At 40.5% G+C, this 21,035-nt stretch overlaps 1 protein-coding gene across 1 annotated transcript; it reads left to right on the top strand.

Moving 5' to 3' along the window:
* Nucleotides 1–18,759: 18,759 nt before the first annotated feature.
* Nucleotides 18,760–20,316, top strand: nmur3 (neuromedin U receptor 3; the record flags this gene model as incomplete). The annotated part of the gene is made up of 2 exons (XM_084061792.1): nucleotides 18,760–19,618; nucleotides 19,886–20,316. 2 exons carry the CDS (start codon nucleotides 18,760–18,762, stop codon nucleotides 20,314–20,316), a joined length of 1,290 nt encoding a protein of 429 aa, XP_083917918.1.
* Between the last annotated feature and the right edge of the window lie 719 nt (nucleotides 20,317–21,035).

Here is a 21,035-nt window from a genome sequence, read left to right as displayed (position 1 = left end):
TTTCAGTTCAGGATACCAATTTTATCCAGGTGATGAATGAAGTCCTCTTGTACAGTATACTTTGCTTCCCACACAACCTAAAAATGAAAGGTAACATTGCTTGGATTGCTGTAGAAGTTGTTTGTTCGATACAATGGTAATCAAAAACATCTAAAGGCAATAGACGTAATTCAGTTCTGAATTACTACTCTACTACTTGTAGGCTACAGTGTCATCAACATTCTTATAGTGCAGTCAATAGATGTAATCAAAACAGGTGCGCCGCCATGTCAAGAAGTGAGAAATAGCCTGCAAGTCATGGGAAAGGGCAGTGTTTCAGACAAGCAAGACTAATGGCAACCATTTGGACAAGAGTGGTGTAAATCATCAGCCAGTAATAGTTGACTGAAATAGCAGTCTGAGCTGGTGTACACTGATTACTAGAAAGAAAGTGTCATCTTTTATGTATTTATATTGAACTGGATCTCTTTACGTTGGCTGTGTTACAACAAAATGCAACACTTTTGAACAAGGAAATAAATAAATGTTTATTTACAACAATAGCTCGAGGGATTGGCACTGACCACACTCTCATCCAAACTGGGATTGGACAGTCTGGATGGAAGTTGAGCATTAAGCCCACTGAAAGATTGCAATCAGGGACTTCATCATAAGCTAAACCTTTATACATACTAGTGCTGCTGACTCTGGAAATACATGGCTCACTTGACAGTGTTTGGATATTTTTGTGCATTCATTACTTGTATTTTTTGTTTTTAAAACAAAATAATTATTGTAAGTGAGTCACATAATTAAGATGAGGAGGCTGTTGCCACATCGTACGAGTTTGATCCCGCGTTTAGATTTGAAAGCATTTTTCGAGGTGTCAGAATAGGTTCCCTCAAAACTAATGGATTTTGTTCCTCAGACCAATCTGTCTCGTTGAAATAATATATTATTAGATGTGCAGTGCCCGTCTTATCTTGGAAGTAGATCATTTCAACTCAAATGTGGAAAAGACGGCAGAGGAATCATAATTTATCTCAGATTCACTACCTCGCAATTTTCTTTTTGAATTAAAGTGTTTGGCTTTCATGAATCGTGTTATATACATTCATACTCTGTGACTCATGCGCATTGTATTGCATGTTGGGAGGAAAAACAACCTTGACCTTGACCATGCTCTCTTCCATTCAAGCTAGAGTATATCCAACTACACAATGAAATATAATTGTAGCTTTATCACGATGTATTAAGCAGTACATGTGCCTTCAGCATGTGCCTTCATACACATGGGGTGGAAATGACCATGGATACCTGCAGGTGTTGATGCCTCTCTTTCAAGTTCATACAATCATGAAATGCACAGTTTATCACAATTGTTGCTAATTGGCCAGTATCAGAAAGAGTGAAAGTAGCTTATTCCTTCTTAGCTAGACCATTCAATTGAAGCAGAATTCTATGTGATGCAAAGTTTTAATAGTTAGTTAGTTTAGATTTAAATACATGCATTTCCTTTTGGGGTATGTAGACCGTCTGATATGTTTGACATTTATATTTGATAATATCACAATTTAATAAAAGAAATGTATGTCAACATTAACCCTGGTGTCCCTACTGTGGGCAAATTCTCAAACATTTTCAACATTTAAAAAAATATATTGTAATTATTTTTTTAAACGATAACACCTCGGATCGCATTGTGAGCTTGGCGATCGGCTGTATAGATCAGCTCAATATTTGTTGTGCAACAGACTGTAGGGATTTTCATGACAGGTTATCAAAATGCCCCCCTGGCCCCCCCCCCCTTTTCTCGAACCCTGATGACACTTGATTGTCAGAGCAGACTCAGACCTAGCACAGTTATTATCCAAAACACCACATTGGCTGCGGTGGGAATAGAGGGATCGTGACTCCAATCAGTTGAACAGCAGAGCTACATCCCATGTTGTCTCACATCATCAGGCTCTGGACAGACATCACAGAGTTATTGTTGCTGTTTTTGATGTAATTGAGGGTTGTTTGCACACAAAAATATTGTTTTTGGGGGGGCTTAGACTTTGCATGTCATCCCTGTTCTGTGCTTCTACAAGTCATAAAAAAATAGACAGTAACTGGATTGTGGAAGTTAACTTTTTTTGTACCATGCTTTGTAATAGAAGAGAATGCACCTATTAGGATTTTGGCCTACAGTGAATTTCAGTATACACAGTATGTACTGTTCTTAAGTTAAAATGAACACAGGATGATCAGACATTGATTGCTCAGCTACATTTCCAACAGGCAGGGTTCCAGCAGGGTTCCTGTTAGCCTACTAGCTCTGGTCCATGTTAGAAGGAGAACTCCCTCTAACGCTATGGACCAGAGCTATTAAATAGCCTACTAGCTACTATAGTTTAGTCTACACTTTTTTTGTTTAGTCTATGCCTCTTGTCTTCACCAGACAGCAAGAGGTCTTTACTGGGAAAGTGTATGCAGATAGGTTCAAGCCTTCTGCCTCAGATCCCCTTCCCGCTGAACAAGCACCCCAACTCAGTGGAGGAAAGTAACCTTAAGTACATTTACCAGTACTGTACCTAAGTATGTTGAGGTACTTTTACTTTACTTGAGTGTGTCTATTTTTCAATACTTTAGACTTGTACTCATCTCACAGGCAAATATTGTACTTTTTACTCCACTACACTTATTATAACACGTTTGTTACTATATAGACCTTCCAGAAAAATGTGATTATGCGATCGCATAATTTACCGCATAATCAGCAAAATGGCGCATAATTATGCGGGGGTAATGTTTTTTCAAAAAGGCTGCATCGCATAATATGCGAATCGCAACACATAATATGCGCTTCGCATCGCATATTTCCCCATATTCTGCAACTTTTCACATATTTCGCATTTTTCGCAACTTTTCGTATATTTCAATATTTTGCATATTGCCGCATATTTCACGACTTTGTGCATATTTCGTAACTTCCCGCAATTTCACTGCATAACATTGCAAAAAACCTGCATATTTCATCGCAAAATCGAGGATTTTAGCCCGCATAATCAAGAGTTTTAGTCCGCATAATCAAGGATTTTTGCCTGTGTTTTTCTGGAGGGTCTAACTATACTTACTTTCTAGATTTAGAATAAAACATACGTACATTGCGCCTTAAGCCGTTTTTTAAACTTTGTCTTTGACAAAAAGTTGATCTGCAAGCTCACAACGCATCACTATGCAAAGTATTGAGAGCTTGTAGATCTGCTTTTTTTAAAGGATTTTGAGTACTTTTACTTTTGGTGAGTACATTTGAATGCCCATACTTTATACATTTACTCAAGTAACATTTGAATACAGGACTTGTACTTGTAACAGTGTATTTCTACCTTGTGGTACTGCCACTTTTTTAACTTAAAAAATATAAAACCACCACTGCCGCAACCAACCAGCAGGGGTAGCTATTGCATGGACAAGGACATGATCCATCTTTAGCTTAATGGCTTACCATCACTCTCACAAACACAGGCAATTGTGTGTTGTCACCACAGGGGGCGTGGCATAGTAGCTGCAGACATACTGGTGGGGGGCAATGTTAAGTCAACCTGTTTATACCCCACAAAGATGTCCGCCGCTACCAAATGACACTTGTTGACGCCCCCTTCAGGATTTTTGGCAGGCATTATACCAGTGGTGCGTTCTGCCCATAGTTATAATATATCGGTTCTACCGTGTTACGCTATATACGTAGTATGACGTGCAGATTTTTTTTAAATGTTCATTGGTGGTGCAGTGGTGGAAGAAGAACTCCGCATTTTTTGACTCAAGTAAAAGTAGCAATACCACAATATAAAAATACTTATATAAGTATTGCCATCAAAACATACTTAAAATACCAAAGTAAAAGTAGGCTACTCATATTTTTCAAAATTGGTGTAACACTTTTTCAAAAATAGCTGACCTACAAGGTCATATGGCGACGTAGCTTGCAGATCTGCTATCTCCAAATAGCCGAAGTATAAAATAGTGCTTGAGTATTACTGGTTAATGTATGTATGTATGTAAAATCTCCAAAGTAACTTGTAACAAAAAAATAAATAACTATAGTGGATTGCCTTTGAGGTGTAGTTGAGTAGAAGTAGCCTATTAAATACTGAAACATGGAAATACTCAAGACAATTTTAAGTAATAAGTTAAGGTCAGTACTTGAGCAAATGCACTAATTGCACTGTTTACCTTCAAACTAAAACTGTGAGTTGGACGTACCAAACCAGTATCTGTCATTGTCTCACAAAATAGGATACATATGTATCCTATTTTGTGGGACAATGACAGATACAGCATATGCTGTGTCAAATGTTCCAGATGTCATGATTTTTACATTCAATATGACCTTTCCTTATCTGAGCCTATATGGACCTGTTAAGCTGACTTTATTATTGTCAAACAAAGTAGTAAACTGAGCAAATCATCTATGTCAAACAGACTTATGTCATAAGATGACCAATAAAGGGAACTTCAACAGCTGATGAATAGCTCTTTTAACACTTGATGTGTCTCAACACCATAAGGGCTCTCATAAACACTGTCCTGGTTCCGCAGGTTAACCACTTAAAGGACGACTTCACCAATTCTCTTCATATAATTGGTCTTTACTAATGCTGCTCATGATAAAATGGTAAAAGATAATAATAATGTCTGTGTCTCATTAGAGGGCTGTGAACACTTCAAACAAGATTAAAAAATGTATTATTTTGTTTTTTATTAACGTGAGAACAAAGGCTTCCATTATAGCAAACTTTGGAATAGAAAGCCTGCAGTTTCTATTAGCTTGGATTCCCCATTGATGATGTCACTGGTAGGTGGGTTTGTCCACAGCCTTCCTCTGAGACACAGACAGTCGTTTATTTAAATACATACTTTTGACCCAGCAAAATCTGTTATGACATTCAGTTTTACAACAAATTAAAAGTCTTCGTCATGCTCCTTCAAACGTGTATAAAAAGTTTTAACTGAAAATTCCACTCTAGTGAGCCATTGCAGGTGTTTTTCTCTCACATTTCTAAAGCCTTTTCAACTGCAATGAAAACATCACCTCTGCCCCCCCCCCCCCCCCCCCCCCCCCAAGGAAAGGATAGGGGAGGGGCGAGGAGGAGAGTGGGTGGGATTAATGGCCTGTGACTTCACTATCCAAGGGCCAATCTCAGATTACTTTTCATCCCAATTATTCAGAAAACCCCAGACCACAGAAAATCCACTGAATGTTCAAAGTTCAGTTTTTTGGGGTGTAATTAAGGTCATTAAACCCCCCAAAAAACATAAATAAAAACAAGTGAAAATGAATGTCATAGAACCTTTAAAAGCCACTGAGGTGGAACAGTGGACATAGTGGCAAGGATGGAAGATGGTTGTTCTCAGGTATAGATTTATTTTATTCCTCACTCATTTTTTGAAGGGCAGAAGGCCAAACTGAGGGGCCACAGCAGTTATATCCATGACCTCTGTGAAATTCCTCCGTTGGTGTGACTGCTCACAACCTAGGTGTGAGTTTTTGATGGCTTTTTTCCCCCCTCTTTTTTTTTTACTTTTCTATTTTTTTTACTTCAAAGCCATAAAGACAGATAGAAGATGGATGGGGTATAGTTATGACGAACAAGCTTAATCCTTACTAATAAATCAGTGAGTTTTATTTGGACTGGAAAATGGGTGTCATCATATCTCGTGATGGGTACCTGACCAAAAAAAATAAGGAAACCACTTTGCGAAAAAAAATAAGGAAACCACTTTGTGAATGCAACACGCCATCTCCTGTACCGCAACATAAATTAGCCACACTGTAAGTGTCCAAAAAGTACAACTGATGTGGAATCAGACAGCAACATATTTTTGACTACAGACTGCTGAGAGAACTGTAATGCATTGTTTACACGTCACCTCATGTCCCCTGTCTTATCACTTCAGTAATCAGAATATGAATTTAATTCCTTCCTTCCTCAATAGAGCTGTAATAGATTACATAAATCATATTAACTCAAAAGTAATCTTATTATCCGGTCTCCACAAATGCCCAGGATGGTGTGACTGCTAGTGATTTCTTTGTCTGTGTTTTATTGCAGTGCGTCTGGAAACACAACAGTGGTACATCGGACCGTGGTAAATCCAGTTACTCTTGTGAAACTGCAACTACACTGTATAAACATAAACTGTACAGTATCTTATCTAATCTCCTAATGTGGGAATTAAAAGTCTTGTTGTGCTGGTGTCTGCCTAGCACCAAATTATCACTGGAGTCTTTATCTCACCAGAGGTAGAGGTAACATATCATTATCAGATTGTTTAAAATGATGTAACCCACCGACAACCACACATTCAAAGAGATGAAACAGATAGGAAAATATGTTTGGGTTTGTTTTATTTGGAAACCCTACAGATGAATGTGTTCATGTTTCACCCGGTGCATGTGTAATGGTGATCCGACCTACAATCTCGCCTGAGCAGAAAAAGATAGGTCAATGAGCCAATTATTTTACCATAGTAATCATAGATGATGGTGATCCCACCCACCCACACAAATAAGTAGGCACGCACTCACAACAGTACGCAGCCACCCGCCTACGCATGCATGCAAAACTTTACCAATGATTATCAAATGAGATGTCATTGGACACTGAGAGTTCCATCCATTGTTTTTGTAGCAGTACGTTTACAGTACTGTGCCTGCATGCCCCAAGACACAATGACTCATAATGTTACACTATAACAAAGGCAGTTTCTATCAAACCATACATATAAATGACTAGCTAAAAAGGATTTACAACATATCTCTGAATAGTGAATAGTGTCCTGTAAAAAGGTATGATGTTTTTGACAAATAATCAGTCATACTGAATAAATAAAAAATAAATATGAGAACATTCATGAGATTCTTGCCCTCTAAACATGAAATGACACTAAAACTAGAGTGCCCCCCCCTCCTTTTTTCCCTCTACACATCCCCTCTACACCAAATCTATTCATTATTCAGTATTACAATGTTGGCAGAAGTTGTACAACGTGTTGTGAGAAGGTTGTGGATTATCCCCATCAAACACGGTGCTGGAAGTGATGAATTATGTATCATCAATTTAGCCTACTTAAAAAGTAGCACCAGTTTGTCAGTTCAGGTCTTAACTGTTCATCCAAAGAGGGGAGTTGTGCTTTCCTTGCAAAAATAATCAGTCTCAGTTTGATGTGCCGCAAATCAGGTAGTGAATGTCACACAGTTAATGCGATCAAGACATAAGAGGGGGAATGAGTTTGCATGCCTGGCTGCAAAATGCCCCTATACTTGATGGATGGGGCACTTAAAACAGGCATAATTAATGTTTGGAAGATGGTATTACCCTCACGGTAGACTCTCCTTGATCTGTTGAACAATCTGTCACAATCTGCCTAAAGTGACCTGCTCTTTACACAAGGGGTGGAGACTGGAGATATAGTGTAGCACTTAATCTGGACACAATATGAATATACTCTGCCCTCTATTGGAAAACTATGGTTTCATTCTCTTTGTGAATAATACTACTAGATATTTTATAGTTTTCTTTATTATTTAACCTTCATCTAACAGGCAGATTATTTAAACAAAAAATTGTATGTCCAATTTAGCCTGGTACTGTAGGTGTCTGGTATTAGTCATCTGCCTCAGCCTGGTACTGTAGGTGTCTGGTATTAGTCATCTGCCTCTTGTGTTTGGTGATGGGTAGAATAAAACAAAACTACTAAAACAGAACTTGGAGCATGACAGCTGTAATGGGTTAGAATGGGTTACGGTTGAAAACAAGTATAAACAAAGCACACACAACATCAGTGGCCATATAATAGGAACACTTCCTCAATCACATAAGTAATGTGGGGTGTTCGATCCCGGGCTCCCGCAGAGTCAGTTCTAAGTGTCCTTGAGCAAGACGCTGAACCCGTAATTGCTCCCGATGAGCAGGTTGGTGCCTTCATGGTTTCCTCCGCCATCGGTGAATGTGTGTGTGAATGGGTGAATGTAATACACAATCATTGTAAAGCGCCTTGGATAAAGGCACTATATAAATGCACCATTTACCATTTAATGGCTAGAGCGGCTGAATCCATGTGAATTGTTAGATTATTTATTTGATATGATTTACTTGTCATTCAATCGATAAAAGCAGCATGACAACAGCCTGCAATTTAGAAACCTTATTCTGGGGGGAAGATTTGCCAAAAATAGTTGATATACAAGATCACACTGCGCTGCAATGCAACGCGTTATGAGCTTCTATATCGGCTACTTTCGGCTAAGAGATAGAGAAAAAGAAAATGCAGAGCAAGTACAGAACGGAGCATGGTCAAGTTTACTAAGTAAAGAGGGTTTAAGTCGTTAACCTGTCACTCACCAACCAAATTAAGTATTATTCATTTGACAAATGTCTTTGCGCATCTTTGTGCAAACATTTTAGATTGTTTGGATTGTGTCTTAGAATTGCTCGAGTTCAACACATCATTTTACTGCTATTTGCAGGATTTGGTCATCCTTCAGCTGCATGAATGTATATTCTATATGTCCTGTTTGGTAAATTATTCATCAATTTATATTCTGTATCCTATAATACATTGCAGATAAGTCCCATCTTCCGTCATCATTCACTCATTCACTCACTCATTCACTTCCGTTATCATTGTTTCCCTTCCATTAACACAACCACAACATATCACTGTCACTAACCACACAAGCCACAACGTGCGCGATTAATTGACACGTGCCGTAGGCTACTTTTCATTGCTCACCACACATTTGCCTCCTCGGAGCATAATTAATTGCGAACAGCACAAACTGACAACATTTCGGGTACACCATTTTGTTCCCTTTATCGTGAGCACCGCCGAGCGAAACCGAAACCTACACGACGCAGCCGCTATTGAAATCTCCCCACAACAACAACACACGCGACCACTTCGCTTCAACCCGCGCTGTTGCTGTCACTTTAGTCATGTCTCTATCACACCACACTCACGGTAATATGTCCGTCATTCACGTGCCATGTACATCCCAAAGACAACCAACACCACGCAGCCGCTTTTGTAATCTCCCCACAACAACAACACACGAGTCGGCATCTGGGTTGTCTGTTGGGAAAAGACAAGCAGACAGGTCAGTGTTGCCAGATGTGCGCCAGAAACAAGCAACCACCTTCATGAAAAAAAAACCCAGCCGAAGGGGTACGTGATGTTTCGCGGGGGTCCCAACACTCCCAGGGGGTCCGCGGACCCCCAGGGGGTCCCCCATGTATATATATATATATATATTTTTTTATTTTTTTACTTTTTTTTGGGAAATTTTTATCCCACGATTTTGGTACCCCAAAATAAGCGCGCCCTCGCTAGAGCCCCGTGCACGGCTAGCGGGCCGGGCGCCCTAGTAATCTACATTCTGTATACTTTCTTTTTGGCTGCAACATGCAGTATATTCCACCTAAGTAACCTGTGTTATGAGTGCTAATTTATTTAGATCAGTACTGGTGATGAGTGATCCCTCAGATCCCCTCTAAATTGTATAGGGCTAAGGCTATCATGCAGGTCTATAGTCATTATCTATACCAGGGGTTGCCATACTTTTTCAGCGTGCGTCAGCTTGGTTTCTCCCCGGGACACAAATATACAAAAATAAAATACATTATGCATTTCCTTTCAATCATTTTCGTTTTTCACACATTACCACAAACTGATACATGACACACATAAAACAGACAACATTTAATCCTACATCACAAACAAACTAACATACATACATCATCATCTTCTCAATATAGCAAAATCATAAAACCTTTGTATATGTGGGGATTCTGCCCCGTGGGTTTCACTTGGCTCCCAAGTTCGCAAAACCCCTTAACAATATTTCAGCATCAGTCTTCTCCAATATATTCCACAATAGGACCCCAGACCAAGAAAAACTCACTCATTGTCTCCTTGGAGAACATGTGTGAGATGGTATGACATCATCGAGCCAACACTGTATTATTGATAACCTTGCAAAGTACCATAAAATACGGATTCCCTTATAACTATTTAATTCAGGTATAGCTGGGTGCAAATTTAGGAGAAACAGTAAAGGATTAAGTTCAGTCCTATCGCCTATGATAATTGATATTCGAACATTAATTTCAACCCAAACAATTTTATTTCCGGACAGAGCCACATTATACGTACTGTATGTGCCTATGTTTATTTTCATTTATTTTTTACATCTTTAGACATTTACCGGAGAAATCTTTATCCTATTTGCTCCTTTGATATGGTGTAGTTTGTAATTTATGTATAATCTTAAATTGGATTTCCTGGGGCTTGTAATTGCTACATATTCTTTTACTATTGTCGTTCCCATGACTGCCTGCTGCTGATGGTACAAACGTTACTTAGGGAAATCAATTTTTGATAATTATAACAATCTCTTCTTCAGCAGAACGAGGATGGCGAACGAGGTTCTCAATCTGCTCTGGTCCTTTTCCTTCTTTATATTGGGATATAGAATTTAAATAACTTAGAATTTGCAGAAATCTTAGGCAACCCATATGGTACTCTTCTTCCTGGAGTTGTTTAAAGGATTTCATGGTACCATCTTGATAAAGATCATTTATCACCTGAATTCCGAATGTGTGCCATTCTTTAAACCAAGGGTCAATACATGACGGAATGAAATTGGGGTTGCCCCCCTTAAAAGTGCCTTCTTTATATTAGTCCAGATACTCAGAAAGTTCACAATAAAATTGTCCCCAGTACCCAGCGATAGTTTAGCATTATTTATAAATGGTATAGACTTGGTAGTGATATAGGGTCTTGTTACACCCATTCTGATTATTATTCACCACTATTGCCCAATGATAATACTGACAATTGGGTACTGCTAGGCCTCCATTTTCCACTGGGAGCTGGAGCTTTTCCAATTTCATTTTGGGGCGTCAATTTTTCCATTATGAATTTCCATGACATCTACAATTATAAACTATTGTTATAGTGGCAACATTGGTGTAGATTCTACACATTGTCGACCCTAGGCCTATTGATGCTGTTTCTTTGCACGCCACCAGGTTATTTAAATGTTCTACACTTTGCACACTTAACACTTAATAACTTAAGCATCCTTACATCCTGCATCGCAGTGTGGCATGGTAGCTGCTCTGCTGCAGACAAGGCGGCTACCAACATCATGAAGGATGCCACCCACCCTGCACAAGGTCAGTTTTTCCATCTCCCTTTGGGCTGCGTAGTATCAGGATCATCAGGTTAAAGACTAGCTTCTTCCCTGAAGCTGTGAGACTCTAGACCTTGAACTTATGAGCATTGCACTTGGGATCTGTGAGATTCTCCTGAACTCTGCACTTATGAACTGAACGGTAATATATGAACTGTTTTTTTTTTTTTTACTTGCCCGTTTTTAGCGGTGCCAACCGCTCTACACTTGACTTTGTCCGTATGTCCGTATGAGCCTGACGGCAACGAAGAAACACATACAAACACACGCGCACACACACACACACACACACACACACACACACACACACACACACACACACACACACACACACACACACACACACACACACACACACACACACACACACACACACAGACTTGGAGATTGCCTACGCCAACTCTCCCCTCATTGCCCACACGTGCCACTGCCTATCAAAGAGGGGTCCAGGGACCCCCAGCTTATGTTCTCTACACTTGACTTTGTCCGTATGAGCCTGACGGCAAAGAAGAAACACATACAAACACACGCACACGCACACGCACACACACACACACACACACACACACACACACACACACACACAGACTTGGAGATTGCCTACGCCAACTCTCCCCTCATTGCCCACACGTGCCACTGGCTATCAAAGAGGGGTCCAGGGACCCCCAGCTTATGTTCTGTCCGTCGTCCGTTTCAGCACGGGATGAGCACGGGACTTCCAACTGCTATAACTCCAGTTTGCAGCATGCCACCAAGTCCAAATTTGGTATGTGGACTTACACCACCAATAGGGACGAGCATTAATTGCTGAAGCCCCGCCCCGCCCTATTATAGCGCCACCAGGAGGCCACTCATCAAAGGCACCGCTTCCTTCACACAGGGTGTGATTTTTAACTTGCTATTGGATTGTTGAGCGGGCGGGGCAAGTGCAATTGCTTTATTTGCACTATATAAAAGGCAGGTAATTATTTTCTTGTAGTGTTTGAAACAAATAAAAAGAAAGAAAGAAAGAATGCTAGCAACAACAAGTGGACTGGCGAAGCACTATTTTCTTATACAAACGAATCATCATGCCACGAAGAAAACAAACACCAACATCATGCGCTTCTCATCACACTACAGCTACAGAAACAGGTCGCCGTTATGTCAACATGTTACATGTGTGTGCGTTTGCACTCTCATGCAGATCCGTGCACAAATTACATACGTCTTTCTGTGTGTACATTACACACACACACACGCGCACAGCGTTCTACAACCACTTCAAAGTGTCAAGCCAATCGTATTTGAGCACAAGTGTGTTGCCTGCGATGTATGCGAAATGAAGGCAAGAGGACAGTTACTGAAGGGCTGAACCAAGTAGATTGATTGCCTTAACTAGAACGGTGCGCTCTCAAAGAAGAATCTGAAAATGTCAATGACAGTTGATAAATCCTAAAGTTTATATAATGAATATGTTAAACGTTTTATTATTCTAGATTCTCATTTGTTATTTATAAGTATTATTCAAATACAAGTTACTAATAATAATAAAATAATCCTATATTAAAATTGGCTTAAGGGAGGACAGGCGGGCGGTTGGACCATGCCATCACACTCATGTCACCATGACTCAGCCATAACCATAAGGAGTTCCCAAAGCATCTACGCCCAAATATGGAGTGTGCTGTCCAACCTCTCCACTCTGCTGGTGAGATCCAAGGGAGAGGCAGAAGCCAATACAGCTTGGCACCAACGTCGTCGCAGGAGTTGCCGGAACGTTGCTTAGGATAGCAGCGGACCACCTATAGGGACTCCAGCTCCTGATTTGTCCTTGGGGTTGACTCCCGAAGCCCATCCCGTATGTAGGGTATTGCCACAGGGCAGTGGAGGTTTCATTTTGGAGTTTCCCTTCTCCTAGGCGGGTTGCCCTCCCAGGCTTTTGAGCCCCACCTGCCCAGAACTTCACCGTAACCCTGGTTTGGGGGCTGACAGGTACTGAGCCTTTGCCAAAGGCCGCCCGGAGGTAACAGTGGTTAGGGGTACCCTCATTCTGTCCCCTAGGTCCAGGCCCCCACCGTCGGATGCAGTTTAACGTCATGCCCAAGACGGTCCATACGTATATGCATACAAATGACATCAGGGATTTTGATGTATGCCCATAATAGGGATCAGGGACATGGACTAACAGATAAAGAGATCTCCATATATGGCCAGATCAGTCGGATCGGCGGTGCAACGTAAGTGTGAGGGCCGCATAGCAGCCAGAACCTCTAGTCCTATATCAAAATTGCCTTGTGGATGGACTGTTTTTCCGTTCGCCTTCTTCTACCACACCAAAAGTGCAATTGCTTCCACACTATGCACAAATAATGCATGCTATGGGAAATCCACTACACTACATTTCATGCTTGCAACTTTCATATTTACCATACACAGTGTATTTGTACATTATTGTGCAATAATAGCCCTATATAACTACATTATTGCATAATACTTATTAGTGCTCCTACGCAATATGAGTCACATTCTCCCACTTACACAGCACATGCGTGGACACGAATAAGACAACAGCAGTTGCCTCAGAGATCTCCATATATGCCCATATCAGTCGGATCGGCGGTGCAGTGTAGGTGTGAGGGGCGTGTAGCGACCCGAAACTCTAGAACCCCTAGTTTAATAAATACATTGTGTCTATATATATCTATAAGAAATAGTTTTGATGCATCATGGGAACATTTTAACAACATTCAACCTGGGACTTTATTTTGGGCATCTTAGTTTAGGCAAAAATTTGCTAAAATCTTCAAAAATAGCTGATACAAGCCTACAAGCTCACAACACGTGACACGTTGTGAGCTTGTTGATCTGCTATCTTTCACCATCTCTATGGCAAAGTATAAAATAGCGCTTAAGTGATTAAATAAAAAAAACACCATACAATACAAACATTAAATAATGTGAAACAATATACTCTTAATTTAAATAAGTAATTGCACTGGAGGAGTGAACAACATTTTGTTTGGAAGCCATATGTTCTGCAAACTATTTAATAATGCAGCCTGAAAAGTTAGGCACATACTGTACAAATTAAAATCTATAAATGTACTCATCCACATGAAGCAAGTAGTGACGATTTCAAGTCCACGTCTGCCTTGCTTCTGCGTCCTTGCTTCCTTCTGGGAGCAGCAGGGAACTTCCTGGTGTCTGCTTCCTCCAGATTGGTCTTAATCCTTTTGCACTTCATTTTGAGATGCTGAGAGTGCTGTTTAACTATGCACTAGTTTGGCATGGTGAAGTCATTCACTTTAAAAGGTAAGTTCATGCAATGATGATCTTCCAGCGTGTTGACTACTTGACTTATCCAAGATTTATGTGACCCTCAGGTCTCCTTTGACATCTCTTGCTTCTCCAGTGCCTTCTTATTGCTTGGTAATGCTGGGAAACCAACAGCTCCTGATCCTTGATTTAACCCCGGACGGTGGGGTATATTTACTGAAGTTTGAAGTTGTTGTGCGCTGTACAAAGGTACACAGAAATACAATATTTGGTATTAATAATTATATACAATAAATAAATAATTAGCAATTCAATTCATATTCAGTATTACAATAAGGAATCATGGGAGTCGATATTCATAATGAACTTCTGTTCTTCTACTAATGAAAATCTCCATAATCATCAATTCATAATTTGTAATGTAGCCTAATGAATTAAAGCATCAAGCAATATCAATATAATAAACAGTTAAGCAGGGAAACAATTCATTATATATTCAATAAAACTAAAAGGCAATAAACATAAATCAAATGCACTGCTTATAATCTCAGGTGAAAACAAATAAACAGGTGTGAATTACTCAAGTGGTGCATTCAACTCAAACATAATGTGCAGTCCAGTCCATATAATGTGGCACACACTCCTAATGTGCGCTCATTAACCCCCGCTGGGAGAGCAAACGTCTTAATGGCCCACTTGACATGAAATGCGTTAGGATCAAGGGACTTACATCTGTCAGTAGACGCACACATTGATGGTTTGGAGAATGGTAATCTCTCAAGAACAGATTCTGCTCTAAGTGAAATAGTAAAACACAGCAGAGGGCGCTGTTTTTCCTTTTTTATTTGGCGATGGGTTCCCAGATTGGGAGAATGGTAGGCTCTATGCACAGCAGCCATATTGGAAAGAAATTGGGCCTCTTCTTACTTCCTTCACAGGTGTTGACATTTTGCCAATGATACTAATGAAGGGCTCTGTTTCATTCTGGTCAGGGTGCTGATATCGTGCATGTTGGCTCACTAGAAACACTCCATTTTGGTTCCCAAATGGCCATTTGTACACTCTCAGAGTTATGGGGGTCCTTGAAAATAAGACAACCACTATGCTACACTAAATGGAACAGAGCCTTAATTAGTATTATCGGTAACACATGTGAAGGAAGTAAGGAAGGGGCCCAATTCATTCCCAATATGGCTGCTGTGCATAGAGCCTACAGGTGATGATCAGGAGGTTTTGATGTCGGGAGGTTGAATTCTTTGTTGTGAGGAGCTGACCAGAAAGAGTGAAGTAGGTGTGGTTAAATAGTCTCCAGCAGCTGGGTTGGGCCGGAGAACGAGCTGTCATTCAATAATGATTTGATTGAGTTGATTGAGATGACAGACATCATGATTTCTCTGTGAGTCTTTTAACACTGACATAGACCTGAAGGCTGTGGGATTTCCTTTTCAAAACGTCGTTTCACAGAATAACTAATAATAATTTCACAGATAGTTTTGCAGTAAAACTATCATCTGAATTCATATTTTTTCTTCAATCAAAAACCTTGCAGTTTTGTAACTGAGGCAACTATGTAGGCCTACTATGCATGATAATGCAGTATGGCAGATCTACAGTAGACAGTAGGAATACGTTTCCCACCAGACAGAGTGAAGGATCGTGCTCAAATATTATGTAATAGGCCTACAGCTGCTTACAATAATTAATTTGGCTACATTGCACAAAAGTAGGTCAAATCAATTAAGCATGTGTCACTCCTTTTCAATGAAACAAAATGTTTTGCTGTGTTGGCCTCCTGGTGGCGCTATAAAAGGCAGATGTGAAAGATTAAGGGCAAAGGTTTTCCCTTGGCCTCTAGTGAGTGCATACAACGTTTTACACATATCTGTGCATTTATAGATAAAAACACGAATCGAACTGTTATAGCGCCACCATGAGGCTGATTCGAATTATGTTCAACCTCCTCGGCCTAGTGGGAATGTGCATGCAAAATTTCACGAAAATTGCATGCTGTGTTCATGATTTGAGGCATTTTGCTCAAAAAAGAGCACTCCTGCAAACTTTGGAAGCCAAATTTAGCCAATCAGGAAGGAATATGAAAAATCTGAAAGAAGTTTGGACAACTCTGTAGGAGTAGACCTACTGTCAAAAAGAATGTTTTGCAAAAATTGGCCTCCTGGTGGCGCTACAACAGGCCCATGTGAAAATTTGGGGCAGAGGATCTGCCGAGGTTCTGCTGAAAATTGGCATGAATATATAGCCAATATTTCACATCTTTGCAAATATACTTAATTTCAGTTCATCAGGCAACTCACTTCAATACCATGTGAAGGTCATTTGTGAATATAACATTAATAAACTCAGTGCTTCCCCTCTTCAATTGATACCTTTTCTGGAGCTCATGGTAAAGTGCCTGTAACATCTTCTATTTTCAAATTTGTATAAGTTTTATACATTTGAAAACGTGTGAAATGGGACATTCTGCATAAGTACTTTTACTTTTGATACTTTAAGCACATTTTTTCCCCCTAGACTTTTACTTGTAACAGTATTTTCTACATTGCAGTATTGAGACTTTTACTTAAGTAAAACATTTGAGTACTTTTTCCACCACTGAAACAAAGGTGAAATATGCATACTGAATGCCACCCCCATTTCTCCTTCAATAACGTCTCAATTACGCAACCATCACCACTCACGATACTGTTTGTCACACACACACCTGCATGTTCGCGCTTGACAACCTGACAACGGTACTGTCTGCAGCATTGAGCAGCGTTGCCATGTGTGCTTATTGTAAGCGACGTTGTGCTTGTTTTTTTTTTTGCAAAGTTGCTTGTAAACATTGGTAGTTGTGGGTTGCATTTTTTTTGGCCTTGTTTCTAAAGTCGGCTTTAGTTGCTTATGTCAAGGACCCCTAAAGTAATTTGTATTTGTCCATAGACCCCCCATCTGAAAAAATATATGTTGTGGCCAGGCAGGGGGCAGGGATCCCCATACAAAATGTGGGTTGTAAAATGTTTCCAAAATATTCCAAAATGTTCACATAAAAAAAGGGTTTTGAAAATTGTTGTGAGCTTGTAGATTGGCTATTTTCAAATAGCCGATGTTTATACTAGGTCTAAAGTGCTGCGGTGCCCTTGCTTCTCTTGGGCTTGTTTTCATAGACCTGGTTGCTTATTTCTCTCACAACATCTGGCAACACTGAGTAGAAGCGTGCAGCAGCCTCCTCCGCTATGGTCACTTAGCGTTGGGTTGGGTCTGCAGTGCACCATAGTTATACATTAATATATCAAATATATATATCAATATATACAATATTGGTCTGCTCTCGTCAGCTTTTATTGACACGTCCTGGTCCACGTGCATTTTGCAAAACCTTTTTATTTTTTATGTAAAATTGCAACTTGTGGAGCCTCTCTGTTCTGTCAAAGAACAACCGGAGGGACTTTTCAGTGTGAGAGTGAGAGACTGTCAAGTGTGCGTCAAGGTGAGGACATTGATTATTATTATGTACTGGTGCTGTTTAGAACAAGTTACTAAATGTATTATTTTATTGATTATCTCTGTTAAGCTAGAACTGGTTAGACAACATTGGCATTTAACCACTTCAACCCTAGTGTCTTTTCTGTGTTCTGTTATTGAGCTTGTCGAGCTGCTATTTTCAGCAAAAGCTTTCCCCACAATAGATGCTGGTGTTTAAGTGGTTAAGATTAAGAAGCTTCTCAACCAGAGTTTGATAATCAAAATCAATCATGTTCATTATGATATTTAACTGAAAGCAATCGTCCATACTTTTTTTCTCCAAATGCTCAGGCTACTTCAGAATTTATGTGATGCTATTGACTTTAGAGAAAGTTAACATTTATGACCTTTGACTTGTGCTATAAGTTTAGGAAATGTTCTTACAGTTGCTGACATGTGTGAAGCAGTGTGCTGTTTTAATTAGGCTTAAACCAATTTGCATTTTAATTAAACTAGCCATGGTGGTGTTGTGGCGCACATTTGTAAGAATGTGTGCATGTTGGCTATAGCCTATAATTAACATGCACAATTCGATAGTGCCATGACATTTCTTGGTCGCTTAGTATGCTATTATAAAAATATATGTTTTTCTTCATTCACTTTTGGAAAGTGAAAACCAAGCAATATGTTCTGCCTTTTTCTCACCCCTCCTCTTCACAGGTCTTCAATGTTGAATGAAAGCATTCAGAAATAGTTGCAAGATGTTTTGATCTCCAGTCACTGTTGCACTCTCCAGGGAAAAAGTTTCTGCCCTTAACATGGATTCCCTCCTACAGAACTCCTTATCAAACATCTCAACCTCACATGAAACATTCCACAACAACACCATGGTGTCTCTAAACACCACAGGCAATTACACCAATGACCAATCGATTGAGGACCTCCTCTTTCAAGCACTGGGTCCCAAGCGGTCTCCCTTCTTCCTCCCCGTGACACTCATTTACCTGCTCATCTTCCTCACTGGCTTGTCTGGAAATGTGCTGACGTGTGCAGTGATAGCCAAGCACAAGAAGATGCGCAATCCCACCAACTTGTACCTGGTGAGCCTGGCTGTGTCTGACCTCTTAGTGCTGCTTTTCGGGATGCCGCTGGAGATCTTTGAGCTGTGGCAGAACTACCCGTTCCCCTTTGGCGAGGGAGGCTGCTACTTCAAGACCTTCCTCTTTGAGACGGTCTGCTTCGCCTCCATCCTCAACGTCACAGCCCTGAGCGTGGAGCGGTACATGGCCGTGGTGCACCCGCTGAAGACCCGCTACCTCTCCACCAACCAGCACGCCAAACGGGTCATCAGCGCCGTGTGGGTGGCGTCCATGGTCTGTGCTGTCCCCAACACCTCGCTGCATGGCATCTTTTACCTGCCAGAGATAATGGATGAGTCAGCCGTGTGTTCCGTGGTGAAACCTGTGTGGGTGTACAACTTGGTCATTCAGATCACCACAGTCTTCTTCTATTTCATACCCATGATGGTGATCAGCATACTGTACCTGGTGATGGGCGTGCACCTGAGAAGAGAGAGCCGGCAGCCAAGCGGGATCTTGGGAAAGAACTGCAGCTCCAGCACCAGGTTTAATATTCATGTGGAGCATGGGCGCAGGAGACAAGTCACCAAGATGCTCTGTGAGTCTTTTATACTTATGTATGATCAACATGATTTGCCATTTAGTCAAGACCTTCCCTCAAGGGATTTTTAGCACTGCATGCATTCATAATTAAATCTATTTGTAATGTTTAGTTTGTGACAGTACACATTGGTGTGAAAGTAGGGAACTTGATAAATTAAAAAGTAGTGTGTGTATACACAGCATACAGCACATCCTCAAATTTGTTCTTCCTTCCTTCCTTCCTTCCTTCCTTCCTTCCTTCCTTTCCTCTCATTCTTCCCAGCCATTGTGGTGACTGTGTTCGGGGTCTGCTGGGCACCCTTCCACATTTCGCGCCTCCTGTGGAGTTCCATCAGCCAGTGGACAGACCTGATGCACTCCATCTATCAGTGTGTCCACATCCTGTCCGGTGTGCTCTTCTACCTCAGCTCTGCCGTCAACCCCATCATCTATAGCTTGCTCTCCACACGTTTCCGGGAGTGCTTCCGTGAACTTGTGTGCTCCCACAGGGAACACAGCAACACGGCTAAAAACAAGCCACCCTTCCCCAAGATTATGCTGGGCCACTCTGGCCAGAGTACCAGAGCCCAGGTCACGGGTAAAGACTCCAACGCATTCATTCCTCTGCTCTCTCCTAGCATGTCTTTGAGCCTAGACGCTACAACCATCACATGTACATGCGAAGAGCCTGCCTCCATAACCTCTTCGTTTTAAACCACGAATCACTAATTTAGTTGTTGCATTATAAATAAGCTAATAAGCAGATGAGGCCTAGCACACATTATAATTATTACATGTAATTATCATTGTATGAGGTGGTGGCAGTTGAACAACAAACTGAGTCATTTGGCGTATTATTCCTGTGTGATACTTGTAGGCAGTGCTTGCTCATTCTATGTTCTGTATAGTACTATTATTACTTTATTCTTAATACTTATATTCGTAATACTTATAATACTTTTTATTATTAAAACTATTATGTAAGATGAGCATATCTGATCTACAGAAGGAATGTATCCCAGAAGTGTATATGTAGGCTATAAGTGTACTTTGGTTCTTACAGTAATTGTCTGAATTCCTTGTTGGACAAGCAACATTTATTTTAACATCTGTGTTTTGTCTGATAAGCAGGGTTGCATTGGTCATGGGACGGCCTAACACGCCGTGCAACAACCTTTTTGAACAGGAGCACTGCACGCGCATGCACATGCATAGATTTAAAACAACTTTAAATTCACACCTCAACAAAGTTAACAAAGGCTCCCGACCGCCGGTTGTCACACCAGCATGAATTAACAAATTAAATTGTCCATTGTGTGGCCTGTAGTGTAGGTGTTAAGCGACGTGCACGATGTCATTAAAACAGAGTGCAACCACTTTCCAATTCACCAATGCAACACTGCTGATTAGCCTGAGTGACTTGACTTGAATGT

Source organism: Gymnoscopelus microlampas, assembly GCF_963454915.1.
Source record: "Gymnoscopelus microlampas genome assembly, chromosome: 7".
NCBI lineage: Eukaryota > Metazoa > Chordata > Actinopteri > Myctophiformes > Myctophidae > Gymnoscopelus > Gymnoscopelus microlampas.
This window is presented reverse-complemented; position numbering and strand designations above follow the sequence as displayed.